The sequence below is a fragment of the Petaurus breviceps genome, unplaced genomic scaffold, assembly GCF_028583685.1.
Source record: "Petaurus breviceps papuanus isolate PSGF00001 unplaced genomic scaffold, PetGlider_PUasm1.0 207, whole genome shotgun sequence".
In the NCBI taxonomy this organism is placed as follows: domain Eukaryota; kingdom Metazoa; phylum Chordata; class Mammalia; order Diprotodontia; family Petauridae; genus Petaurus; species Petaurus breviceps.
This window is the reverse complement of record NW_027185850.1, coordinates 32,185,960-32,213,524: the sequence shown is the minus strand read 5'-3', so window position 1 is coordinate 32,213,524 and position 27,565 is coordinate 32,185,960. Positions and strand designations below refer to the sequence as shown.

Sequence of the window (27,565 nt, the reverse complement as noted above, 5' to 3'; positions counted from 1 at the left end):
AAGAAGAAGAAGAAGAAGAAGAAGAAGAAGAAGAAGAAGAAGAAGAAAAGGAAGGAAGGAAGGAAGGAAGGAAGGAAGGAAGGAAGGAAGGAAGGAAGGAAGGAATGCTGGGGTTAGATAGAACGAATGAGCTCTCTGGGAGGAGATAACTTACCTTTGGCAAGATGATTTAGCAAGAGACAGTGGTCCAGATCTCATTCCCAAAGTCCCTAGTGTAGCGAGCTGGGGACAGAGACACCTAGGGACCACCAGCTCCTCTACACTTTGATTTCTCCCCATAGTCTTTCTTCCCCTCTTCCCTTGAAGGGAGGTTGGAACTGCACATCTTTTCTCTTGGAACTGGGAGCCAGAAGAGCCCAGATCTCTTTTCACTTCAGCTTTCTCCAGCTCTGCCTGCCCTTCACACAAGCAAAAGGCATTAAGTAATCAATCTCCATCAATGAAGAGAGAATCTCATAAGATTGGTCCTTTGGGCCAAGGGTAACATTAATGATTGAAAAGTTTTTCCTCAGAGATGGTTTGAAATATTCCTCTTTTCAATGTCCATCTCGTGCTCCTGGTTCTGCTCCCTGGGACTAAGAAAAATAAGTCTAATAATTCCTCTTCTCCTTGTATGTGGTTTACTCTACCAGACTCTCACTTATCTGGCTCACTGCCTCCATCTAGTTGGAATTAGTCAGTCTAGGCACTGTATTAAGTGCTGGGGATACAAGGAAAGGCAAAGACAGTCCCTGCTCTTAGTGAGCTTGTCTGGGGAGTGGGGGCGGGGACACAACAATAACTCCTCACAGACAGGATATATACAGGATAACCTGGCTTGAGGAAGACTGGGAAAGGCTTCTTGTAGAAGGTAGGACTTTAGCTGAGTGAAGGAAAGCAGGAGGCAGAAGTAAGGAGGGAGAGTTCCAAGCCTGGGGGACAGCCAGGAAACACACTGGGAGTCAAGAGAAGTTGGGTTTTGAGTAATGGCAAGGAGGCCAGCATCACTGGATTGCAGAATATGTGGGGGGCACAGGTTGTGAAGAGCTATGAAAGCTAACAGAGAATTTTATATTTGATCCTCAAGGTAATTGGGAACCGCTGGAGTTTAATGAATAGGGGACTGATATGGTGAGACCTGTGTTCCAGGAGGATCAGTTTGATAGCTTAGTGGAGAATGGATTAATATGAAGAGAGACTTGAGGCAGGGAGACCAGCCAGCAAGCTATTGCAATAGTCCAGGAGTGAGATGGTGAGGGCCTACATGAGGGTGCTGGCAGTGTCACAGGAGAGAAGGGGATGTTATCAAGATAGGACAATAGTACTTGACTACTGACTGGATATAGGTGGGATGAGAGAGAGTGAAGAGTTGAGGATGACACCTTGATTGGGAGCCTAGGTGATTGGGAGAATGCAGGTACTCCCAATACAAATAGAGACATTAGGAAGAACTTCCCCATTAGGTTACCCACCAGCTCATCTTACAAGCTGTCAGGCTCACAAGGCTTCAAAATATAAAATAGTTTTATTTACACATTATAAGGCAAAGTAAGATTTCACATCCACACCCAGAGTGTCAAGAGATACTTTCAACAAATCAACTTATCCAGGTACCTGTAGAATTCTTGGGACAGGAATGTGTTGGAGCTAGCTCAGATAAGGCTTGCAGGCTGATTTTCAGTTTGAGCACTTACACCTCAAAAATTTCAGATGCTACAAACCACAGTTTGATTTATTGTTTTGTTAATTGTCTAGACTTAAGAAAGTGTTGGAGAAAATGTTAATAATGAAGAGTAAACTGAAACATGTGTCCTGCATATATCCCCATAATGGTGTCAAACATTTATTAACACATCACTAACTGTATATGAGCACTACCTTGGGTGGGGCCCCCAGCAAACACCAGAGTCTCAGCTGATAGTGGCATTATTATTTCTGGGTTTTGGGTGATTAAATATAACTCCTTAAGCATATTGTTTTTCACTTGGGTTCCTGTAGCAGCAAGCACCCCGGAGTCCCCAGGGTTGCTGCCACCACAGGTTCTTGGATCTGCTTTGATAGTGGAAAGCAACTCAAAATGGGTTAACAAGCTTACTTTAATCAGTCAAATATGTATCGTTTACCTAGTTCTGGAGAAAAAGGTCAGCACCCCGAACTTCAGAATATACAGACAGAATTATCAAGACAGAAACAGATCAAGTAGACAGCTTTCCAAACTGTCCAACCATTACAGCCATATCAAATCAACATCTGGGTTTCAACATCTGGGTTTTTCAAAGCTGGGGGGCTCTGGACAACGGCTTCACAGAATCCATATCAAATCACAGAACACTTCTCAAAGTGAGCGCCAAAAACAAAGCTACACATCAGGGCTGATATAGCCTCCTGGCTCAGAGAATGTAACAACCTTTTGGACCCACTGACCAATCAAAAAGTATCAACTGAAAAACAAGCCTCCCACCCCAGGTTCCAGGTGCACTTTAGCCTAGGGGCAGGGAAGATCTTTAAAATTTACATTCCCGTTAGTTCCATAACTCCACCACCATCCACACAAAAGATTTCTTTAGGCATAATAATTGCTAAAAACTCGTCCTTGGACTAATCAATGTCCTACTAAATGTGACCCTAAAAAGATCTCAATACTCTAGATGAGCCCTGACCAGAGCAGAATATAGCAGAACAATAAGCTTCCTACTTTTGGAAACTAGGCCTTTCTTAATATAGGTGAAGATTACATTGTGTTATAGAGATCTTATATTCTAGCAGTTACTTGGTTAACTTGGGGTCAGAAATACCTGGGTTTAAGTCCTGACCAAAACATACTTGTGTGTTTCCTGGAAAGTCATATAATCTCTCAGTCTCCTTCCCTCCTCAACCTCCCTATCCCTCACCCCAAGTCTGCATTGGTAGAAGGACTGTGAGTTTCTCATCCTGAAGACATCAAGGGATATCTCTTCTTAGTTATCAGGTCATATTAACTTAGACTGAGCTTGAAATCCATTAGAACCCATGGTTCATTTCAGACAAATTGCTATCAAGTCATGCCTTTCCATTGTGTACTTTAAAGTTGATTTTTTTCAACCCAAGTGTAAGATATTGTAGGTAGATAAATATATATATATATATATATATATATATATATATACATATGTAGGTAGATAGGTAAGTAGGTAAATAGAGGTAGGTAGATAGGTAGATTGGTAGGTAGCTAAAGAAATATGTGAGTGGGTAGGTAGAAAGAAAGAAAGAAAGAAAGAAAGAAAGAAAGAAAGAAAGAAAGAAAGAAAGAAAGAAAGGAAGGAAGAAAGGAAGAAAGGAAGAAAAGTAGATACAGGTAGATAGATTGATGGCTAAAGTATGTTTCAAGTGCTTACTATGTGCCAAGTTCTGTGATAAGTGCTGTAGTTAAAAATATAAGCAAGACAGTTCCTACAATCAAGAAGCTCCTATTTTAGTGGGGACAAGATCGCCTAAAAGGCACTGGGAAGTGGGGCAAGGAGGCAGGGCACTTAAGGTGGCAGAGGGGTGAGGAGATGGCTGGGAGGTGGAGTGGAAGTCTGATGCCCTGGCAAGAAAAGATGAAAGCTCAGTTGGGGGGAAGAGAAGGAAAGTGTGGGAAATAAACCCCAGGGAAAATCGAAGTTGTTGGCCTAAGAGCAGAAGGCATCACTTATGGAGGCCAAGTACCCGAAGAAGGGGGTGGGGGATGTCAAGAATCACATGGTTGTAAAACTGTCCATAAATAGTAACTTAACTGTTGATATTTTAACCAGGAATTCCTTATCTAGTAACCAGTGAGCTGCCAGGCAGAGCTCTGCCATATCGACATTACCATTCTTGATATAAATGAGACCAAAAACCAGAAGGAAGTTTTTGTTACTTGGCAAGATGGCTTGTAGGTTCTCCTCGGAGAAGCAAATAAAGGAGTTGGCTTTATCACGTGTTCAAAGTTAACAAGAGAAGTATCTTTTTTTTTTTTGCTTTTTGGAGGGCAATTAGGGTTAAATGACTTGCCCAAGGTCACATGGCTAGTTTTTGTGTTAAGTGTCTGAGGTCAGTTTTGAACTCAGGTCCTCCTGACTACAGGGCCAGTGCTCTATTCACTGTGCCACCTAGCCTCCCCACAAGAAGTATCATTTAATGGAACACTTGGTGATCTCATATTTAAGTGCCTGTAATGAAAATTTGTTTAAAAAAAAAACCACCAAGAAGGTAATTGCTTCTTATGCATCAACATCTGTTTCAAAGGATGAGGGAGTAGAGAAATCCTGCCAACTCTGATCCATCCTCTATTCAGACACTAAAGAGATTTTCCTAAAGAGTAGGTTGGCTCATGGCCCATCCCCCCTCCCCCCACTTCCAGTGGCTTCCTTATCACTTCTAGGATCCCTTCATGGCCTAGCTGTCTCCCCTTCTCCCCCACCTCTGATTCTTCTTGCACCTTAGTCCCAGCAGGTACTCCTCCGTCCAGTGACACTGACCTCTGGGCTGTTCTACCAACACTGCTCTACCTGGGCTCCGGGGATTTCCTCTGACCCATGACTAGAATGCTCTCCATCCTCATCTCTGTCTTCTTCAAATCCCAACTAAAACCTTATCCTGGGCCATCTCTAGTCATCCTCATCCATATCTGGCCACTGGACCCAGATGGTTCCAGAGGAGGAAGTGAGGCTGGAGACTTTGCGCAGCCCTGCCTCACTTAAATCCAATTCACTTGCATGTCATCTTTGTGATGTCAAGGTCCTCTTTGAGAACGGACACACAACCACAGCAACACAGAAATCTGCGCCAAACCTCTCTGAATTCTAGTACCTCACCTCTATTAATGATTTCCTATTTATCCTGTATGTGACTTGCTTATACATATTTACTTGTTGTTTTTCCCATTGGATTGTGAGCGCCCATCTTTGGCATCTTTCTGTATCCCTACTGTGCTAAGCATAGTGCTTGGCACATAGTAGGTGCTTAATAAATGTTTACACTCTAATTATAATATTGCTTCCATTTCTTTAGCTGTTGATCACCTAAATTCTTTCCCTCTCTGGTACTCAACCCCCCCCCCATTATGTCCCTTTTATCAGTTTCTCTTTTATTTATTCTATTTCTTTTGAATAAAGTGTATCCTTTCAGAGCCACATTCTAGTTATGTATGGGTCCCACTATAAGAAACAATAATTATAGCTAACATTTATATAACACTTATTATGTACCAGGCACTATAATGTGTTTTATAATTATAATCTCATTTGACCCTCACAACAACGCAGGAAGGTGGGTGCTATTATTATCTCCATTTTACAGATGAGGAAACTGAGGCAAATGGAGGTTAAGTAACTTGCCCAGGATCATAGTTAGTAAGTGTCTGATGTTAGATTTGAACTCAGGTCTTCCTGACTCCACCCCCAGACTCTATCCACTGCACCACTTTAGTTATAGCTATGATCTCATATTTATTGATTGCTAGTTTGCAGCTTTATTACTCATACTTTATAATCATGTGATGTGGATGTTATTCCTGACTCACTTTTAATGGAGAATTCTCTTTTTGAAAAACATTAATTTATCTATTTACTTTTAGTTTACAACATTCAGTTCCACAAGTTTTTGAGTTCCAAATTTTGTCCCCTTCCCTTTCCTTCACCGCCCTCCCCCCACCTCCCTCCGCCATGGCAGCATGCAATCTGAAATAGGTTCTTCAAACACCTTCACATTAAACATTAGTCGAGTTGTAAAGAAGGATTATAACCAGTGGAAGAAGAAACAAAACAAAACACAAAAGACAGAGCAAGTAGTTTGCTTCGATCTGCACTCAGACTCTGGAGATCTTTCTCTGGATGTGGTTAATAGAGAATTCTTAATCAAAGAAGTGATCCTAAAGGCTAAAATTGATCATTTCAGTTATGTGAAACTTTATTTTTATATGAATTAGGAAAAATATTTGTATCAAATATCTCTGAAAAAAGCCTAATATCCAAGACGTAGGGAGTTAACAAAACACAGAAAACCTTTAAAGAATCAAAGGTTCTCCCAGAAACAAAGGCTCACCTTTTTAATAATGCCTTCAATCAATTAAATGAATGATCAACCACTTATTAAGCACCTGTTATGTTCCAGGCACTTTGTTAGGCATTGGGGGTACAGATAATACAAAGATGAGACAATTCCTGTTTTCAAAGAGTTTACATTCTTTTGGGGGAGGTAATCCATATCACTAAGTGATGGCCTTTTCACTTAGGCATTTGCAAGGATCGTGAGTCTGGACTCATGTTGCAATGCTATTATTGTTCCTTGGACAAGAGGTGGAAGTAGAGACGGGGGGGCCTAGGCAAGATATCCTAATGGACCAGACCCAGTGCCATCGTGATGGCTGGGTGGGATCTCCAATATCAAGCAGCTCTTCTGCAGACCTCCCAGAAAGACCTGTGGATGAATGCCTTGGGCATGAGGACCCAGGACTGGAGAGGAGTAGGGAATTTTGCTACTCATGTGGGAACAGTTCAAGGCATAGGGGGAAGGCTGCCGGGGAAAGGGGGCTCCAAGACCAAAGTAGCCTGGCCCTGAAACTGACATCAGGGAAGTAGACTGAGACACAGATATTGACACAGCCAGTGCGAAAATTTCTTTTGCTTGACTATGTGTATTTGTTACAAGCGCTGTGTTTTTGCTTTTTTTAAGTGCTGTGTTTTTGCTTTTTTTTTTTTTTTAAACAATGGGGTAGGAGAGAAAGAAAGTTTTTTTGTTAATTAAAAAAAATTTTTTTAAGAGATCTTGCCAGGGTGGGCATCTGGCCACTTCACTCGTCTGGAGCGTGTTGAGCCTCCTTCGGGTCACTGGGGGGCAGTAAGAAGACTTTCCCTCGGCCCATTCCCGAGCTGCCTCTCTTTCCTACGTAGCGCCGCCTCAGGTCCCGGCTGTACATACTGCGCCTGCGCACGGGCTCAGGCCCTTTTTTTTCCCTAGCGCTGCGAGGCCTGCAGGTCTGTGCCGAGGGCGCGGGTCTCGTTCAGCAGGATGGTGAGTACCCGCCGGATGCTGGCACACGGGCAGCTTGGGGGGCTCCTGTGCTTCTCCCATGCCTTCCCGGAGCCCAGCCCGAGCGGCCTGAACGGCGGATGGATTCCGATTGCGGAGCGGCCGCGGCCGGCAGCCCTGCCTGCTCCCAGCGTGGCCTAATGGCGGCTGCCGGGAGGCTGCGCGCGAGCCTGCCAGGGCGGGCTGGGGGCGCCGCGAGGGCCCCCGACTCAAGCCGCGGGGCGCCGGGGAGGGGAGCGAGCATCAGGAGGCCGGGCTCGGGGCTGTCAGGGAGGGCGGGGGGGCGCGGGAGGCCGCGCGCCGGGTGCCGGCGCGAGGGGTGTGGGGGGCCGGGCTCAGGCCTGCCGGCCTCTGCGGGCCGGGGGCTGCCCTGGCGGGCGTCGCACCGACCCCCGGTCCCGGCTTCCCGGCCAACCCGGGGGCGCTGGGGTCTTTCCCGGTCTCGGGCTCCTCGGGCCCGAGCAGGCCCATCTCGAACCTCGGTCCTGGGGATTCTGCGGCTGCGGGGCCTCCATGTGCTCGGCACGGCCCCGGCTTCCGGCTCGGGGTCCTCGGGGCCGGGGGATCGTTCTCTCCTCGGGCAGGGCATGCTCGGCGGGAGACTCGGCCCGGAGCGGTGCTGCCTGAACAGATGAAAGCGGCAGGGTGGAGGAGCCGGGGCTGGGGGGCCCCGTCCCCCATGTCTGCCACAACGAAAGCTCTCTCTTTACCTCCAAGGGGTTTGTTAAAGTTGTTAAGAATAAGGCCTACTTCAAGCGGTACCAAGTGAAGTTCCGGAGAAGGCGAGGTACGGGGGCCCGGCGGGGGGCTCGCAGGGGCTGCGGTGTCGGGGGCCCGGTGTCCGGGCCGGGTGCGCTCCTAACCCGGGGCTCTCATTGCAGAGGGGAAAACGGATTATTATGCACGGAAACGCCTCGTGATCCAGGATAAGAACAAGTATAACACCCCGAAATACCGCATGATCGTCCGGGTCACCAACAGGGACATCATCTGCCAGGCAAGTGGGGCGGGAGCCGGAGTCAGGACCCGGGCAGAGGTTCGGTCTTGGTGACTTCCAGGCCTGTGGTCCCTCTTGAGAGCGCAGTCTGTCTGTGTAGGCCTGTGGTCTGTCTTCCCGCTTGCTGCTTGGCTCCTGCCCTCTGCTGCTCACACCATCTGACTTCCTCATTAGGAAGACCTTGCTTGCCCAATCTCAGCTTTTTTATCTTCATCTTCTTTAAAGCATCTGTTACTGTTGTAGGTATTCTCCATTGCCATTCTCCCTCATTTTAGAAATGCAGAGAGTAGTGGGGCCTGGGGAGATTGAATGAATGACCAATTAGGAGTGACTAGGACTAACCTTGTAAAAGCTGCCATGTTAACTCCTGCTTTAAACCTGACTTATGGGCATAGTACAATAAACTTAAGTGACTTGCCCGAGATCACAAGGCTAGTGTTACATCTGAGGCTGGATTTGAACTCAGGTCCTCTTGACTCCAGGGATGGTGTTCTATTCACTGCGCCACCTAGCCCCCCCCACCTCCACTTGATCATTTTAATCTTTATTTGGTAATTACTCCTTTTCATGAAAACAAGTGCTTCCCCCTTCATACATGTGTTTTCCGGATATTTCTCATTTTTTCACCCTACCTAGGTTAGTACATGACAAACAAATGAGTGTAAATTGGATTGAAAAGAAGTAGCAAGATATCACTGGAACTGATTTCTAATTCCCTCTATCTTAAGTTAAAAACCTGAAGAATTTAGAGACCATGTTTTACTATTTCAAGTTACACTTACAGAAACCGAAGACTAAAGTGGTGGTGATGTTTTCTTACTTGTAAAATAGGAATCACAAGGATGTCAGGATAAAAGAGACACTGGATTTAATATTGGTTCCAGAAAATTGAGTAAATGAAACATTGCCCCTTTTCCCAAAGACTTGAAATTATTTGGGCAGAATGTTATATTATCATCAAAAGTTGTCACTGTATTGATTAATTTTGGTAAACCTTTTTTTTTCTACAAGGGGGTTTAATTGGGGAAGATGTAATAGCTAGCCTTTATATAGTGATTTATGGTTGCAAAGCATTTACATAAAGATTTCATTTTAGTCATACTTAATATAAAAAACAAATACATTAATGAAACATTTAAGAAAAGGTGGTATATGGTTACAAAGTAACTATAGTATTATAGCAAAATTGAATTATTGTTAAAAGTATTTGTAATCATAAGTGTTAGTTTCTTAATGACCTGGTCCAGTCATCCTGACCACGGGTTTACTAGCATTTAGGGTTGGAATTCTTTCTTTTTAAATCTACCAGATAATTGTCTTTATTATTCTGGAAGCTAATAGGGTTGGAATTCTTTCTTTTTAAATCTACCAGATAATTGTCTTTATTATTCTGGAAGCTAATACATGCTTTATAAGTTTTATTAACTTTGTTTTCAAGGATTTGGTATTTAAACCTGAAATAGGCAAAGCTAATAATGCGCCATAGCTGCTAAGAAAAATGAACGTAGTTTTTTTTTAAGAGCATGTTAAACAAGAAAAGTTACTTAGTAATTGTGACTTGTTCATCAGTTTGTTTAGCCTTTCTATATTATAAGTCTAACCTAATTAATGTTAATATATAATTATTTATTATAAAAGTTTACTTAGGTAATAAGTGAATTATGGGTACTAAAACAGTGACATTTTGTGGTTCCTGTGGGACACTAATTTCTCACTTTTTTTTTTTAAGATTGCTTATGCCCGTATAGAAGGGGATATGATTGTCTGTGCAGCTTATGCCCATGAATTACCAAAGTATGGTGTGAAGGTTGGCCTGACAAATTATGCTGCCGCTTACTGCACAGGCCTGCTGCTGGCCCGCAGGGTAGGTTGTGGTTCCTTCATTGATGTTTTGGGGTGGACTTAATCTTTTCCCCTCGGTCAGGTACTTACAGTTTCGTTTCATAGCTACTTGGTTGAGAGTGTTATAATATGCAAGATGTTTGTATCTTAAGATTTGATTTGGTTCTTTAAAATCTCAGCCTCACTGAGGGCAAAGGAGGAGTGACTGTGGGCTTTGAGGATTTCCTTCTAATTACAGAACATGAGAAATAGTGATGAAAACATCACTGGGTTGAGGCCTCTTTGGTTGGACTCTGTACAATAAGGGTATAATTGGGTCCAAACTTTTCATGGATGTGTCTTAAACATTTTTTGGTCAGTTGGGGGTGAAGGTGGGGTATTGCCCCTAGATGGCAGAATTTTGATTCATGGAAAATGGAGGTGAAGGGTTATTAGTTAGGTAGCATGATCATATAGCCCTTGGTTTCAGTTGGGTATATTTGACGGGTATTTGTTTTGAGTATAGGTGTGTGTTTTGCTCAGAAAATAGCATTCAAGAAGGGGATGTTTGAGGCTAGTAGAAAGGTTAGGTCCTATGAAAAGACTTTGAAAATCAGGGAAAAGCTTGAATTTTGGAATCTCTGAACTTGATGGCAGAAGAAATATTTTTAAAGAAAATTTCTTGAGCATCTTCCTAATTTCTGTATTAAAATGTATGTTTAGGGTTTTTTTTTTTTTTGGTTAATAGCTTCTTAACAGATTTGGCATGGACAAGATCTATGAAGGTCAGGTGGAAGTGACTGGAGATGAGTACAATGTGGAAAGCATCGATGGTCAGCCCGGTGCTTTTACATGCTACCTGGATGCAGGTCTTGCCAGAACTACCACAGGAAACAAAGTCTTTGGGGCCCTTAAGGGAGCTGTGGATGGTGGTCTGTCTATTCCTCACAGGTAAATAAGATGGGTGTGGACAGTGTTTTCCTTGGGAGGTAGATGGACTTGCCAGCTACCTAGTACTCCCCCCTCCATCCCCAGAATGGAAGTAACTAAAGATGCTCCGGCCATAGAGGGAATAGAGTGGATGTCTGTTACGAAATTTGTGATTCACTTTGGTTGGGAAATCAAGGATCTGTTAGGGTAGGAAATGGGAGAAATTTGTGTTGGGTGCTTTATATTTGTTGAGTTAGGCATAACTTTCAGTTGATACCGTGTTTCCCCAATAATAAGACCTATCCCGAAAATAAGCTCTCCCCTTACTATGTAAGATTCCTCGAAAATAAGCCCTATTGAGATTGCTACTGTATTGAAGGTGATCCCCTGCGCTATGCACCTCCCCCCCCCCCCCCCAGAGCACGCTGCGCTCCGAGCTGCAGCAGTGAGCGCGTCATCCTGTTCTTCCCCAGTGATTTGCTTGCTGGTACATTTTTTTGTTCACATTTACCTGTTTATTAAAATTGCTGTCAATGTTCATTAAAATAAGCCCTCCCCTGAAAATAAGCCCTCTGGTGTTTTTCTGTCCAAAAAATAATAAGACAGTGTCTTATTATCGGGGAAACACGGTAGAGCAATAATTATTTTCAACAAGTTTATTCATGACATTGCAAGATTATAACAAGAATTTGCATCGTGATTAGTTTTGTTTTCTATTGGAATCTTAGGCAGCTCTTGAACAATATTTAATTTTACTGTTTTCCCTTATTTTTTAAGACCTTATTGTTTTAGGTCTCTATGATTTTGCATTGGAATGTTATACCATATCACCATATTGGAGTCTAGGGCTTAGCTGCTGAATGATGATATCCCACTCACTGAGTTGCTTCTGATGCAATTGTTTCAAGACGGGACTGATGGCAGACACTGTGTAGTATTTGTATGCAAATGGAATTTTGTGGGAAATACTAACTTTTGGAATTTTGTCTTAGTACCAAACGCTTCCCTGGGTATGATTCGGAAAGCAAGGAATTCAATGCTGAAGTACATCGTAAACACATCATGGGCCAAAATGTTGCAGATTATATGCGTTATCTCATGGAAGAAGATGAAGATGCATATAAAAAGCAATTCTCACAGTACATAAAGAACAACATAACTCCTGACATGGTAAGAAGTTTGCCTTAACAGACCCAAATGGGCCATGAATTCTTTTGAAGGCATTTGTTTAAAGAAGTCAACAGCTATGAAGAAATAGAAAGAACTGCTAAGTAATCTTATGAATGTAAGCGTGGCTTAGGACTTACATATGAGCATGCACACTTGGTTAAAAAGGAAAAGGAAAAAAATCTGGAAGCAGATAGAACTCTATTCTCTACTACAGATAGTTATGTATACATCAGGTAGATTAACTGGTCTCTGAGTGAAAGCTTTCCTAGGACGTGGTTTGCCTCAGGTACAGCTGCTACTTAGGCCACTTCATGTGGAGATCCGGGCACTTGAGGTGGTGTTTGTGGTACTTGCTTCATGAATGAGGAAACTGCAAAGATACTTGTTCTGAGGCCTTTCATTAGGGTTTGCTGTGACTTCTTTGATCACTTGAATATTTAGGTACAATTCCCTGGGCAGGGGGACAGGTCCAAAACTCCCAGAGAGGACATGGTGGGGAGCTAGAGTGGCTGCTGCCACCAGAGACCTCAGCCTCCAGGATCCCTAGGTGAGGAGCCAGCCACAATTTCCTAGAGGCTTTGGGATGCTAGCCTCAGTTAGTGGTTAAATCTGAATACATGAAGATATGTACGGATAGATGGTTTTTTGAGTAGTACCAGATTTTTTTTTCATGCAAAGGCAAAACTTGAGATTGAAGGGAAGCTTAGCTTGTTGATAGATAATTTTAAACTTAGCTGAGGCTTATTTTTCTTGTCAGTGTGTGTTGGTCCTGATCATTCCCAGGATAGTAAAGGAGGAAAACAAAATTCCCTCATCGGATAAATCATTGTATTGTCTCACATGCTTCAGGAAAATAAAATATTGTGACCACTGACATGTAAAAATAGCTTATGCCAGACCTTAGACAGCTTCAGTCTTGGGGGTTTTTGTGAATTGTGTAGTAGTGACTGTTCCAGTTCGAGCAACTTTTTTCCAGTTAGTTTCGAGGGCTACATGACTTTATAGAAGTGTTATTAAAATCTACTCATCTCTTAGGATTAGTGGTCCTTGTTGGATCTTACATGTCAGTGAATTGTGAGTGTAGTATCACCCCAGATGGCTGGGGTTCTGCTGACGAGTAAATAGCAGGTTTGTCCACTTGGACATCATGCTGCAGAACCAGCCAAGTCTGTTGTAGAAGCTCCCTCGCAGCCTTAAAAATGGGCTTTCTGAGCCTTTCCCTGCCTAGGCCGTGCTGTGCACAGGAGAGATTGATACTGGTGCAGATGCCTAAGCTGCATTTCTTTACAAAAGGAAGCATGAAGTCTTTTTAAAAGAAACAATGTGACCCTTAAGTTTTACTCATGAAAATTTTAATGAACTAGCAAGATGGAATTAGTAGGATAACCTGGACTTAATATGGAACCTGACTTTGAAGATTGCTGGCTATATGATCATGGGGGTGGGGCTGCATGTGACTCTGCTGTCCTCCCTTCCACATCCGTAAATGGGGGTGATAATTTCACTGTCCACCTCACTAATTTGTTGTCTGAGCTATTTGCATATCAGCTACAAATTATGAATATTAAAATGCTATTAATAAAATATTTAACATAACCCCTTAATGAAAAGATCCAGCACATCTCCCTTTCACTCGTAGGTCGGTGTACCTACAAAGAGTATCTGATGATGGCATGACAGGAATGAATGTATTCAGAATTCCTCTAAATTGTGATACTGTTCAAGTCTGGGCAGTGTTAAAGTGGCCCTTGGATTAAAAGCTATTCATGTGGCAAGATATTTGTTGAGTTAGGATAGAGTTGTTTAATTACCATGAAATCTAGCAGCTGCCCATCCGAAATCCGGTTTATTGCTTATCCTTCCTCTCTGCAGGAAGCCTCCTCCGACCTGGTTTGTATTTTGTGTGTCCCTGTGGCCACAGACAGGCTAGAATGGTAATATCCTTGAGGGGAGGAAATATTTCTGTTCTGTGTCTGTGTCCTTAGTGCATAGTGTGGTTCCTGACTTACAGGGGTGTTTAATAAAACCTTGCTTGATTGCTCTTTATTTAGAAAGTATAGCTGAAATTATAATTGACCAGGATCTAAACCTCTTAACCAGTCTGGAAATATTCTGACTTGTGAATTCTGTGATATCTGGAAGAAGGATCCTTGAGTTTTAAATTGTTTTTGAAAAATACTTGCAGAAATTATACTCAGTAGACTGTCCTAAAATAAAGTTTCTTTGAAAGAATATTGACACATTGAAAGGAAAAGCTAATTTTCTGAGGCTCTAAAGACAAAATGAATGTTCCCTCACAAGGAGCATTTAAACCTATATGTATATGACATGTACACACATGTGTATATATGTATACATACAAGCCTATATGTACGTGTAATATAAGCCAACCTTAAATTGAATACATTGAAAACTAGCACTGTTGACAAATTGCCTTCTTGTTTTATGTGAGTGTAAGGATTAAGATAATAGTGACTGTTGATGTGCTCTGGCAGTGGTGGATGGCTTTTGGAAGGTGCCGGGGTGGTCACTGGTGCCTAAGGTGTGGCTGGGGCATCTGAAGGGGAACCAAAAACTGTTTGGCTTCCTTTATTTCAGATGGAGGAAATGTACAAGAAAGCTCATGCTGGTATACGGGAAAATCCAGTGTATGAAAAGAAACCCAAGAGAGAAGTTAAAAAGAAAAGGTAAGTAGCCTTGTTGCCTCAGCTTTCTCCTTTTGTGCAAGTGCAGTAGTTTGAAAGTGCTGCACTCTGCAAAAAATAGCCGGCTTCTGCTCTGAATTGGCTTTTAAAGTCTCTGTGTGACTTTGCAAACTCGATCACTGGCTCTGCATGATGTTGCAGAAGCAAGGGGAACCAGGTTTGCTAAAGTAATTATAGTGATAGAAGCTTATTTGCCTCAGAACTCACATTTTTTGAGGGCACCTCATTCTATCCTAAGACAAGATAATTGGGTGTTACTTTATCATTCCTGTGTAATTGAGCACTTAAGGGTTATCCAATCTTTGTCACCTTATACATTTGGAAGACACACACATGTGATGTACATCTGTAATACATTTACCTCCCAAGTGACTTGGGTTAGTTGTGAAGAGAGAATATGTAAATCTGGGAGTGTCAGGAATGACTTTTTAGTGTAAATGACACCTGAGCTAGGCCTTGAGGGAAAGGAGGACTTCAGTAGCTAGTGGGGTCACAACATGCACAGGGAGGGGTACTGAGAATGGGAAAGGGTAGAGTGGCAGGGACTGGGATTATGGGAGTCGGGTTTGGCTGAAACAAGGGGCAGCAGCTGGGAGTGTTGCCACGAGTGTCAACAAGCCCACAGTGAAGGCTTGCTTGGTGGGGCAGGGCAGATGGGAGTGAAAGGGAAGTGAAGACTTGAGATGCCTGGGGTGAAAGAAAGGGCTTGGCAGATAATTAGCTATGGTGGGGAGGGAGGAAACAGTATAAGCTGATTGATTCCTGAGAGGAGCAAGTTTAGGGCAAAAAAATGACTAGTGTCAAAATATGTTTAGTTTGAGCTGTAGACTTGAGAGTATTTGGATGGAGATGGTGAGCATAGGTGCTCAGGACATAGGTCAGGGCTACAAACAGTGATTTGGTATGACATTGATGCCATGGGTTAGGATGGGGGAAGGTATGTGTAGGAAGAGAGCAGTGTGAGAATTTGTTTGGAACCCAGCAGAGCACGTGTAGTGTCAGGGAATCCAGGGGATGAGCACTGAGAAATAATGAATTTGGGGACGAGGAGGCATTCATGACATGATTTGGTAGTTTCTGTCAGATTGCAAGGGGTTAAGAGGGTACCTAGTAAGAAAGTGGAGGCAGTGAGCTCAGTCCTCTGTACAGGTTTGTTCATGTGGTCAGGGGAAAGTTGGAGGAGGAAGAAAGTGAGAAGTGCTTGAAAGGGCAAGACTTCAAAAGAACCCTAAGCCCAAGAGGCAGTCAGGTCACTTGCTGTGGAGTAAAGGGTGAGGTGTTTTGTAAGAGAAGGTCCTGAGGAGAGTGATAGAAAGGGATAAAAGAAACGCCAGGTGAGGCCACACGTGTTTAAGAAACAGATTGGTAATAGACCCATCTGTAGATCTGGAGTAAAGAAAGGCACGTGGTGCTGCTGACCTAGAAGTAAGTGGGGTTGGAGCGATGGGCACTGGTGGGAAAAGCAGCTGCTTGGGGACTGACCAGTGGTGAGGACTGCAGCTTCCCCTGTATTTTCAGTCGTCACCAAAGGTAATAACTCTTTCTGGTTTACCTCTGTGAGTTCTGATTCTCTGCCCTTTTTGCTTGGTAGGTGGAACCGCCCCAAAATGTCCCTTGCCCAGAAGAAAGATCGGGTTGCTCAGAAGAAGGCGAGTTTCCTCAGAGCCCAGGAGCGGGCAGCTGACAGTTAAAATATCAAAATCTGTAATTTTCTATGAAGATTTTCAGATTAAGACAATAAACTTATTGAACATCACCCATGTCTGTTCTTAATGGAGCTTTATAAAGCACTAGCCAGGAGGATGGAGCAGTGGAAGGCAGGGCAATTGGGGTTAAGTGACTTGCCCAAGGTCACATGGCTAGTAAGTGAGTCAAGTATCTGAGGCCAGATTTTCTGATTTAAGGGCCAGTGTTCTATTCACTGTGCCACCTAGCTTCCCCCAGTGGTTCTTTCTTTCCAAGATGGCAGTGGTGGTATCTGTGCTTATTTTCTGAGCATATGGTCTTAGTTGAGCTTGAGTGCAGCAACATGGGACTGACACCTGCTTCTCCATGATGCTTATTTACAACTAGTCCCTAATGCTACTAAAGTGACCTGATAGCCTATTCTGGCTTTGGACATAGATAATGGCAGTCGCTTGCCAGATGAGGTATAAGTGAGCTGGATAGCCGGCAGTAAAATAATTGAAGATTCTCTTTTGGCTGTGACAGATCAAGGAAATGCTACAACTAGGAAATATTCTTCCAGCCATTTATTGAAACCAGATGCTTAGTGGAAAGGAAAAGGACCTTAAACTGTACAACTGTAAAGAAAACTGAAAAAAAAATATTGTGACAACGCCATGATTAATAAAGTCCATTGCCCAGTTATACCATGTACATTAGACACAGCTGGAGGACACAAGCAATTCCAGTTGGAATCTTTTCCAGCAGCAAATACTGGCTCTTCCTCCAAAAGTAGGCCATTCTACTTTTTGGAGACATCAAAAAAGATTGTCATTGTGCGCAAGGTTTGAAAATACATGCCAGAACAAAGTATATACAGGTCAGATGCTCTTGGAATCCACTTTGCTGCTAACCCTCTGTCCTGAGTGTACATGGAAAGACTTGGGTGAAGGCTTTCTCAGTGTGCATGCCCCTTGACTGATGGGGGATGCCATTGGGAGACATTTTGTACCTTAAGTGTTTTTTTTCATTGATAATTTAAAGGTCCTTCCATTAAGATTTCATATTTACCACACCTCAAAAACAAGAAAAAGAATTGGAACCTGGTCCCTCCACCCCAACTGGGTCAGTACCTTTTAAGTGTTTGAACAGGTCAATTAGCCATTTTTTTTCCTGCTGCAGATCAAATGTGGCAACTTTCCTGTGGATACTCTGCTTCTAGTACCTGGTTTGGAGACATCACACTGTAAATGCTGAATGTCTACGGCTTTTGAGGAAAAGAGACCTTAGTTCTATCTTTTAGAATTACTGTGGGAGAAGCAGATTTAAGACATAGTCTTAACTTGTGTCCTTTTAAATAATTCTGATGCTTTGTAATTTAATGACTGATGGAAAAAATAGACTGATGCCAGCAATTGTGTATTGGTCAGTTGATTTTTAAAATAAAATTCCCAGTTCCTCCAAAGTTCTGTTGTAGAACTATTTGAGGAAGCATCCATAATTTACTAGAAAGAGCATTCAAGATACAATAAATGAGGTAACAATGTAAATAAATTGAAGGTAAGCTTCACTACCTGCTTATGCCAAAGAAGAATTTAATTTATTTGCTTAGCAATTTAAATTTCCCATTAATGTGCAAATTCTGCCATGCTGAAATATTAGTAAACTATGTGAAAGTTAAATTAATTTTTAAAATAGCAGCTTGGATTTGGCCATGATGTTTCCAGCAGCGGCCTCTTGGCTAACAGAATCACTTGCAAAAACCATTTTCATTAACATGGGTATTCACATGTAAATGAGGATTTTCACAGCATTAGGAGTGAAGAACAACTAGGTGCCTTTGAGAAGTGGACCAGAGGCTCCTGTATTCCCATCTCTGACGGGATGAAATACACCACTTTTCTGGTACCATGAAGGAGCTGGGGATCTAGAAGCTGAAGCCGGGAGCGAGAGTCCTGGCTGCCACTTACTAGCAGCGCTCAGCCTCAGTTTCCTGAGCCAAGAAATGGGAATCATCCTGCCCCACATCCCTCACAGGACTTTGAGAAGAATCCAGTGGGAATTTATGTAAAAGTTATTTGTAAACTGTACAAGACCCACATCTGCCAAATGGCAGTTTGGAGAGCATAGACTTGGGGAAGGGGCTGGAGGGGACATTGACGGGAGGGGCTCTTTTTTAACGGTCAGGATGACTTAAAGTGGCAAGTTTCCCACATCTGACAGATCCACTAGGAATCATTTGTATGAGAGATTTTCTTCCACAGTAATGTCTTTAGGTTATTTAATATCAAAGAATGCTCCATTTCCATCTGGTTGGCAGTGACAGTGAGCGCAATGCAGGATTGGAGCTGCTTCTCCAGCTCTTCCCGGATTTCAGAGGGCGCCCCTCGCAGCAGGTAGTCTTTGAGCAAGCTGCAAGCCTTGGCCAGGTTGGGCTGGATCACTTCTGAAGTGCACTTCCTCCTGCTCTGGTCACAGCTAGTTCTACAATCTGCACCGTAGACACAGTCCAGGTCAGTTTCACAGTGACGATCTTTAATCAGCTCTTTGAGATTCATTTCTGGCACAATTTTTCTCATGTCCACCATTTTCAAATCATACTTACCATTATAACCCAAGTTTTTGGCACTCGTGTCACACATGAGGAAATTTCCGTAGGGACCGTGAAAAACGTCTTCTACGAATTCTAGAAGTCCTATGGCTATTTTAGCCTTCCTAGGCCATGAGGGTGTGAACAGTTGATCCATGGTTCTCCTGAAACCAGAGGGAATGAAAAGTTCAATCACCCAGGGAAGGCTTATTCCATAAAGAGAGGTGTAGTCCACTCTTTCCATCATATAGAGATCTCCACAAAAGCCCATCAATTTGGGCGTGTGTTCTTTGTCCTGAAGTATGACCATGAGCAAGAACTCATTGAGCTGAAGAAGGGCCCACGCAGACTTGGCTTCAGGCAAGGAAACTCGGCCATCTTTGTTTCCATCAGCCACTGACAGGATGAGATTGACCAACTCTGAAAGATTTCCTTGGTCACCCAACTTTGCCTGTTAATGACAAAAATAACTAACCACATTTAAAAGCAATCAAAATCACTAAGATACACACACACGCGTCAATATCTCAGATACTTCTGTTCTTGAACCAAGGGAAGCAATTTTGCTACTTGCTCTGTGATGGCCTTCACTTAGGATTCTAGACAAGTGGGACACCAAGTGTTCATCATGGTTCTAGCCCTCCCTTGGACCTCTCCCAAGTGTTGCTACGTATGGTTTGTGACATTTTTTGCTTTGGAAGGTAAGGAATGGGCTTGAAGAATTTGGTTATCTTTAAAAAGAGGTCATTTCATTGATTTTTTAAAATTATTTTTTGCTATTTTTCAGCTGTTTCCTAGCTGCTAAGCATGGTACTTGGCATATGGTAGATGCTTAATTCCTGTTCCTTTCTCTGCTGAGAAGCCAGTTCTGAACTGAGCACCCTCCCCATCTCCCACCGTTAGGGCCAATGGAAGCAATGTGATCAGCATGATGGCTGATGCCCATCCTCTGCATTCCATCCCCACCCCCAGTTTTAGTAGGAATATAAGGCATTCACTGAGACCATAGGGGCAGCATTTAAGCTCGAAGCTTATCTCAAGATGTGGTTTCATGCTATGTTTACCACCAAAGTTCTTGTTCTGTCAGCTTTTCACATTGCTAGTTGTCTCATTTCAGTACTTAGAGGCTAATGTCTAAATATATAAAATAATGACTAACCAATCATATATGGTGGAAAGCATTCAATTTTGGTGTGAGAGCCACACTAGGCATATTTCAATACTATGCTGAAAGTGTTACCTTTAATTTTGTTTCAATACAGGAACCTCCACTGGCCACCAGAAGCTTGGCCATGGAGGAGGTGACTCATTTTGGTCACAGCAGATCTTGAATACCATACTCTAAGGCATAAGGTCCTAGGCTGAGAGTAGAAAAGGACCTTAAAGGCCATCACATCTGACCCTTTCATTTAGACATGAGGATATGGAGAGTGGCCCAGGTTAAGTGACCTGGCTAAGGTCACCCAGCTAGTTAGTGAGGTCTGGGTCTCCTGACTCCAGGCCCAGCGTCCTACTGGCTCTGCCACTCACCTTGCTGGCACACTGATACATAGCTATGTGATATTTATCCACCCAGAGAACATTAAAGTACAAGAACCTCAAACCCAAAGTCTTTGGTATTTGTAATGCTTTTATTAGCATGTATTTTATGTAGTTTCAGGTAGCTAGTTGGCAAAACCTTGCAAATAAGAACAAAACATTTGACAAAGCTGACCAGAATCCTGGCTTCTCTATGCTCCCCCTCCTTGGGCAACAAACTTATTGAAAGCAAAAAAAAAAAAGCTGTTACTTGGTTTAGGTCTTATGTACAAACTGGTTCTGTGTGACATTGTACATATTGGATGGTTAGAGGGGGCTTTCACTCATTTGCCCCAAATCAGTTCCATATCTTGTACCTTAAACATGTAACATTATTGGTCACAATCTTGCTTGAATACTAGACTGGATGAGTCTGGCTCAAATAAACTAAAGTTTCTCATAAAATTGAAGGGTTAGACTGAGCCATGTAGGTCGGGGTACAGTTGCTATCTCAGGCTTATGTGAGCCACATTCTTTGGGATTCTTACTTTGATGATAAAGGTCAGGTTTCTTTCCAGTTGCACTTGTAAAGATGCCCTGTCAGTCTAGCACATGAAAGAGTCTGAAAAAGTATCCTAGAAATTTAGGGAAAAACATCTAGAAATTTCTCTCACCAAATGCAGCCAAAGGGAAGCAAGATTTTACGAATGTCACACTTACTTTAAAGAGACTATACACCATTTCTTTGAATTTCTGGACTGTCGTTCCCCGAGTTGGCTTCTCAAATAAAACTACTTCTTTTCTTGGTTCCAGCTCAGTCCCAAAATCAAGGTGAGGGGCTTGTTCCATCTGACACTTCACAACGCCCTGCAGATTTCCCCAAACTCCTAAATACATCTGTGTGAAAAACATGGAAAGCTGGGAGATCTTTTAGGACTCACACATGAACACATTACTCTGAAAATGCCATTGCTGTTTTTTGTCCTTTCTCATCCAACAGAGAGTTGTTTGGATCTGAGCTGCAAATTTTTCCTTTTGGGTTGTAAATATGAAAATTTCCCTCGAAACCCTTATACAACACTATTTTGGGTGCAGAGGGTGGGAATGGCTGGAAAACTTCCCTGAAGTCTATTTCTAGAGAGCCTTGTGGTTGGTCTCCAGACCTGGGCTGCAGTCCACCCTGTCTATGCCCAGAATCTCTCATCACCTTCTTGGCACCAGGGCCACAGCTCAGATGTGAAGGCTGTTTCCTGAGTTTTTGAAAGGCCGTAATCTTCATCAGTGGTATAACCACACAGATGAAACTACAGATTGCTGAAATGTTAAGAGTTGTTTCCAGTCTCTTTACAGCAACCTTTGCTAGAACTTAGAAAACTAAAGATGATTCCTAGCCACGAGCAGTTGTGCTTAGTAGACGGACTGTGAGCTCCTTCAGGGCAGGGACTGGTTTTTGGCCTTCTTTGTATCTCTAGTGCTCAGCCCCATGCCTGGCACACAGCAGGGACTTAATAAATGTCTGACTTGGTTTGATATAGCTCTGTCAGGTTAGCATGAATTTTCAGTGTGGATCTGAGACCCTCCTGGTTATAGGGAACATGATGGGCTAGAGTTTCATTTGCATCCCACGTTTATCCCCCCCATACCCATAGGCTACTTGCCTCTGGAGAGATCACCCTGTGCCTGGGCATCTTATATTTGGGTAGCACTGGCTACTTAAAAAAGTGGCAATTGGTGTCAAGTCCCTCTATTTGCAAAAACTGAGTAGAGACTTCTCATTTGAAACAAAGGCCTATCGATCACAGTAGCCTCTGTAATATTTAAGGAATTCTACAGCTCACCTTTTCTAATGTGAATATTGAAAGCAGTTAACCAGGATTCAGAGCATATCACCTATCTGGCAGATGTTACAGATGTAGGCATGAGGACCAGGTAGAAGATGAATGGGTCATGTAGGCAGTGGAGCGTGAACTCTGGAAGACTGGCTGATACCATTATTCTTTTTTATTCTCTCATTTTCTAGTGCTTGATGTAGTGTTTTCCATGTGAAGCCTGCCTGATCATTTTTCCCCAGTGATGAAGAATAAAAATATCTAAAATCCCATATTAGACAATATTACCTGCTACCATGAAATGTTTACTGGAAAGAAGGAATTCACTTCTAACCCTGTGATACCTTTCAATCCTCTACCCTACAGGAAAGACCATTAACAAGGGAACTGGTAACCAGCCATAGCGGGAAGCTTATGTCCGTTTCTTAGCCCCCCCATGCACGTGCAGACACAGAATTTGAAACCTTAGGTATCTCTTAGGTGATTTAGTATGACCCATACTTGTATAAAATTACCATGTAAAAATAGCCCCTATTATTAAGTGAAGTCTTTAAGTAGGGTCTGAGAGAGCCACCATGCATTTGTACATACACAATTGAATAATTCAGTTAAGTGCCCATTACCAATTTCTGAATCCATTACGACTGAAAACAGGAAAAAAGAACAAGATAGTAATATTGCTTCATGGGCAAGAAGAAATCAAACAAATGAGTCAATTTGATGGATGCTGTTAATGAAAAAGAAGTGAAACAGGAATTTCAGAAGTAATTTAAAGTTTTTAATATAGGTTTTTTATATTGTTTTGAGCTGTTGGGAAGGACTTAGTGGGATATGGAGCATTAAGATTTTTCATTATTTAATACTGTCAGCATGATAAGCTGTTCCTTTTTACAGAAGCAAATTCAAGTGTTTTAGAGTAAATTTAAAGTTCTGTATCAAATACATTTTGTGTTTATATGTGTATGTTAAACAGATTTGGTTTTGTTTGTTTTCCATTATCTTAAGTCAACATAAAATATGAAAATGTAGTATGCCACTTTAAATGGAGGAGGAGCAAGCAAAGGTTCCTGAACAGATCACTCGAACTTGATTTTGTCCATTTTGTTACAGATAGGGTACTCCAAAAAATGTTTTTTAAAAAAGTAACTCATTTTAGAATATTAAGTAAGATGACATGAAGATGCTTTTAGGCTAACTTCTTTTATGACTACAGTGGTTTGTTGTTTAGTCATTTCAGTCACGTCTGACATGAAGACATGACCCCATGTGGGGTTTTCTTGGCAGAGATACTGGAGTGGTTGGCCATTTCCTTCTCCAGCTTATTTTACAGGTGAGGAAACTGAGGCAAATAGGGTTAAGTGACTTGTCCAGGGTCACACAGCTAGTAAATGTCTGAAGCCAGATTTGAACTCAGGTCTTCTTGACTCCAGGTCCAGAACTTTACCCACTGGGTCACATAGTGGTCCTGACTACAGTGGTAACTACCACAGATTCTTTTTTCTCATTTCTACCTTTCTCAAGGCTGTTAAACTTTAAATTAAATAAAATTATATTTAAATATAAGTATCTAAAACATTGTACTATCTACAAGAATAAAGTCCAATTTTCTTGATTTGGCATTCAGGCCTCTCCCCACTGTGGCCAAAACAAGCCATTCCAGCTTCTCCACCATGACTCTTTACACGTTACGCTCCAGCCAGACTTCATTACTCATTGTTCTCTAAACATGCCCAATATTGTCCTGGTTCCATGCTGTTCTCTGGATTTAGAATATTAAAAAAAATTATGTCTTTCAAAACATGTCTTTCTAGCCTTCAAGGTCCCTTAAGTTAAATGCCCCTCTTTTATGAAGCCTTCCCTAAGTAGATGGGCCTTCTCCTTTGAGATCCCAGCAGCACTGCCGTCTCTCTCTTTAACTGCACTAATTCCCTCCTGTCTTACCCTGTAGAGTTATTTGCATACTTGTCTTTTCTTTCTCTTCACTCCCCAACCCAAGGTGATATAAGCTCGTGGAGCACAGCCCCAGTCATTTCTCTATCCACAGTGCCTAGGACATGTCCTGTCTCTTAGCAAGTAGGCAATATTTTAAAAACTCTCTATTAATCTGAACTTCTCTACCCTTGGAAAAACAGCATCTGTAAGGAGTCTTCCTTTCTCTTCTACCTAGGAGCACATAGGTTATTCTGTAAGTTTCTAGACTGGTACACCTTAGACGGTATGTTTCTTAAAAGGTACAGATTGCCCTAAACGATTTGTACGCAGTTTAAAATTATAATTTCATTTCAGTGACTAGTTCTAGTTTTAACTTCATCCTGTCAGTATTTCTGTAATGTAGCTTGGATAATAACAAAAAACATCACTACTATTCCAAAATGTATTTATATTTTCTTGTAAAATAATAAATAATATTGGCACAATAATAATAATAGCTTAAATTTCTAGTGGTTTACTGGTGTAAAGTGCCTTACAAATCATACCACATTTGATCTTCTACAACCCTTGGAGGCAGGCACTATCATCTTCTTCATTTTACAAATGAGGAAACTGAGGCTGAGATGGGCTAAGTGATTTGCCCAGGGTCACACAGCTGAATTTGAACTCAGGTCTCTCTGACTACTTCCAGCACTGTGCCTCTTAGCAAAATAAAATAAAAAACAAAACCAAACCTGAAAGCACTTAGCAACTGGAATTTTTATTCAAAAAGTTCATACCTGATTGTTGGGTTTAGTTGATAAGCATTTTCCAAAATAAAGAGTTTCTTTAGCACAAAGGCTACTGCATGCAGGTCCATCAATGACTCCGGTCTTATATTTATCACACTGGAAAACAGAAGTGATAACAGGACATTTTGCATTTTGTATAAGAAGCAACAGTCATGATACCACCATGGATATTTATATTTGGAGAGACTTTTTTTGAGACCAGCAACATAAACTTAAGTACAATTGTGGACCTGAAGATGTCCAAGCTTTGTCCATGTAACAGTTGTATGAGTGGATAGAAGAATGCTGAAGCTCCATTGCATCCACGAGCCTAAGTTGGGAGTCCAAGGACTTGAATTCTCTGGATCACGTGATCACTGGTTTAGTGCTTCACCCATTCCACCCTCCTTCCCCCCAGGGCCAGTGACTTGCACCCAAGGTCACATAATGGAGGAAGTGGCAGAGCTGGGATTTGAAGCCAAGTCTTTAAGTCCTAAATATAACACACTCAAATCTTGGCTCTGCCACTTAGAAATGTGTGGCCTTGGGCAATCACTTATCTTTCTGGGCTTCAGTTTTCTCATCTGTAATATGGAGGATCAGGGGTGTATGTTCTGAAACACCAGATTAAAATGTAAATAGGAAATGTTTAACAAAATAAATAAAAATAAAACAAAATGTAACTTATTTGTAAAAACAAAATAAATAAAAATTAATGAATAGGGATGCAAAAATCCTAAATAAAATACTAGCTAAAAGACTACAACAATATATTACAAAGATTATATATTATGACCAAGCAGGATTCATACCAGGAAGGCAGGGATGGTTTAATATAAGGAAAACTATTAACATAATTGATTATATTAGTAATAAAAGTAACAAAAATCTTATGATAATATCAATAGATGCAGAAAAAACATTAGACAAAGTACAACACTCATTTCTATGAAAATACTTGAAAATATAGATATAAATGGATTTTTTCTTTGTTTTTGTTTTTTTGCCTTTTTTTGGAGGGCAATTGGGGTTAAGCGACTTGCCGAAGATCACACAGCTAGTTTTTGTGTTAAGTGTCTGAGGCCGAATTTGAACTCAGGTCTTCCTGATTCCAGGGCTGGTGCTCTATTCACTGCTCCACCTAGCCACCCCTTGGACTTTTTCTTAAATTGGTAAGAAGTATTTACCGAAAACCTAATGGTAAGCATTATCTGTAATGGGGATAAACTAGAAGCCTTCCCAGTAAGATCATGTATGAAACAATGATGCCCACTGTCACCAGTGTTATTCAGTATTTGTATTGGAAATCCTAGCAATAGCAATAAGAGAAGAAAAAGGAACAGAAGGAATCAAAATAGGGAATGAAGCAATAAAATTATCTCTTTTTTTGCAGATAATATGATATACTTGGAAAATCCTAAAAACTTAACTAAAAAGTTAATTGAAATAATTTCAGCAAAGTAGCAGGATATAAAGTAAACTTATATAGATCATCAGTATTCTTATATGTTACCAACAGTATCCTGCAGGAAGAGATAGCTAGAAATACCCCATTTAAAATAACAGTATAGGGGCAGCTAGGTAGCGCAGTGAGTAAGAGCGCCAGACCCGGAGTTGGGAGACCCGGGATCGGTTCCGGCCTCAGATACTTAACACCCACACACTCACACACACACAACTGGCCATGTAACCTTGAGAAAGTTACTTAACCCCAATTGCTTAAAAAATAAAATAAAATAACAGTATAAAACACCTGTGAACACACCTACCAAAATAAACCCAGGATCTATATAAACAAAACCATAAAAAAAAAACTTTGTACACAAATAAAATCAGAATTAAATAAATGGAGAAATATTGTTCATGGGTAGGTAGGGCCAATGTAATAAAAATTACAATTTTACCAAAATTTTATATTCAAAGCCATTACGTTTTAAATTGCCAAAAAATTATTTTACAGAGATAGAAAAAAATTGTAACAAAATTCACATGGAAAAACAAAAAGTCAAGAATATTAAAGGAACTAATGGAAAAAAATGCAAAGGAAGGGGGTTTAGCAGTACCAGATAGGCTAAGAAATATAAAGGTAGATCAGTAGATTAGAGCAGACATACAATCTACAGCAGCAAACGCATATAGTTACCCAGTGTTTGATAAGTGTAAAGATTTAAGTCTTTAGGATAAGAATTTGTTATTTGGTAAAAATTGTTGGAAAATTTGGAAAGCAGTGTGGGAGAACTTGGGCATAGAACAATATCTTACACCATTTGCCACGATGAGGTCAAAACTGATACACGATTTAGATATAAAGGGAGATATTACAAGAAATTTTGAAGAGCATGGAGCATATCATTTATCAGACTTATGAGCAGGTGAACAATTTATGAATAAACAAAAGATAGTGTTGTGAGATGTTAAATGGATAATTTTGATTACATTAAATTAAAAAGTTTTTGTACAAGTAAAACCAATATAGCCAAGATCAGAAGGTGTAATAGTAATGAAATCTGAAGATCCCTTTGTATTGCTAAGCTAAGAGGTACTTAGTACCTAGTTACAAATTAAGCCTCTGTTAAAGAAACAGAAGATATGAACCTCTGTTGCTGATGTAACAGGAAGGGGCTGAA

At 41.6% G+C, this 27,565-nt stretch overlaps 3 protein-coding genes and 1 non-coding gene across 7 annotated transcripts in view; 3 read left to right on the top strand and 1 right to left on the bottom strand.

Annotated features, from left to right (window-relative positions):
- The window catches only part of LOC138164763 (nuclear body protein SP140-like protein), a 393,765-nt gene that overhangs the window by 25,105 nt on the left and 341,095 nt on the right, over nucleotides 1-27,565 (top strand). The gene's annotated exons all lie outside the window — the stretch shown is intronic.
- LOC138165079 (large ribosomal subunit protein uL18) lies at nucleotides 6,842-16,390 on the top strand. Of its 2 annotated transcripts, none has more exons than XM_069093215.1 (8): nucleotides 6,842-6,993; nucleotides 7,729-7,798; nucleotides 7,893-8,008; nucleotides 9,738-9,872; nucleotides 10,578-10,780; nucleotides 11,752-11,929; nucleotides 14,528-14,616; nucleotides 16,226-16,390. In XM_069093215.1, the coding sequence occupies exons 1-8, from the start codon at nucleotides 6,991-6,993 to the stop codon at nucleotides 16,323-16,325; spliced, it is 894 nt and encodes a 297-aa protein (XP_068949316.1). In that variant the 5' UTR covers nucleotides 6,842-6,990; the 3' UTR covers nucleotides 16,326-16,390. The 2 variants fall into 2 exon arrangements, with proteins under 2 accessions (XP_068949316.1, XP_068949317.1); XM_069093216.1 differs by having other exon boundaries at nucleotides 11,752-11,930; nucleotides 14,532-14,616.
- On the top strand, nucleotides 14,739-14,878 carry LOC138165111 (small nucleolar RNA SNORA66). The gene has a single exon (XR_011169266.1). It is a non-coding gene; the product is annotated as a small nucleolar RNA SNORA66 (small nucleolar RNA).
- The window catches only part of LOC138165078 (divergent protein kinase domain 1A), a 125,844-nt gene continuing 115,150 nt past the window's right edge, over nucleotides 16,872-27,565 (bottom strand). For 2 of the 3 annotated variants that reach the window (XM_069093212.1, XM_069093213.1), the window contains 3 exons: nucleotides 24,948-25,055; nucleotides 21,128-21,304; nucleotides 16,872-19,340 (listed from right to left, as the gene is read on the bottom strand). In XM_069093212.1, the coding sequence (XP_068949313.1) occupies nucleotides 18,528-19,340; nucleotides 21,128-21,304; nucleotides 24,948-25,055 (1,098 nt within the window). In that variant the 3' untranslated portion in view covers nucleotides 16,872-18,527. The remainder of the gene's footprint in view (nucleotides 19,341-21,127; nucleotides 21,305-24,947; nucleotides 25,056-27,565) is intronic. The other variant, XM_069093214.1, reaches the window with a different exon arrangement.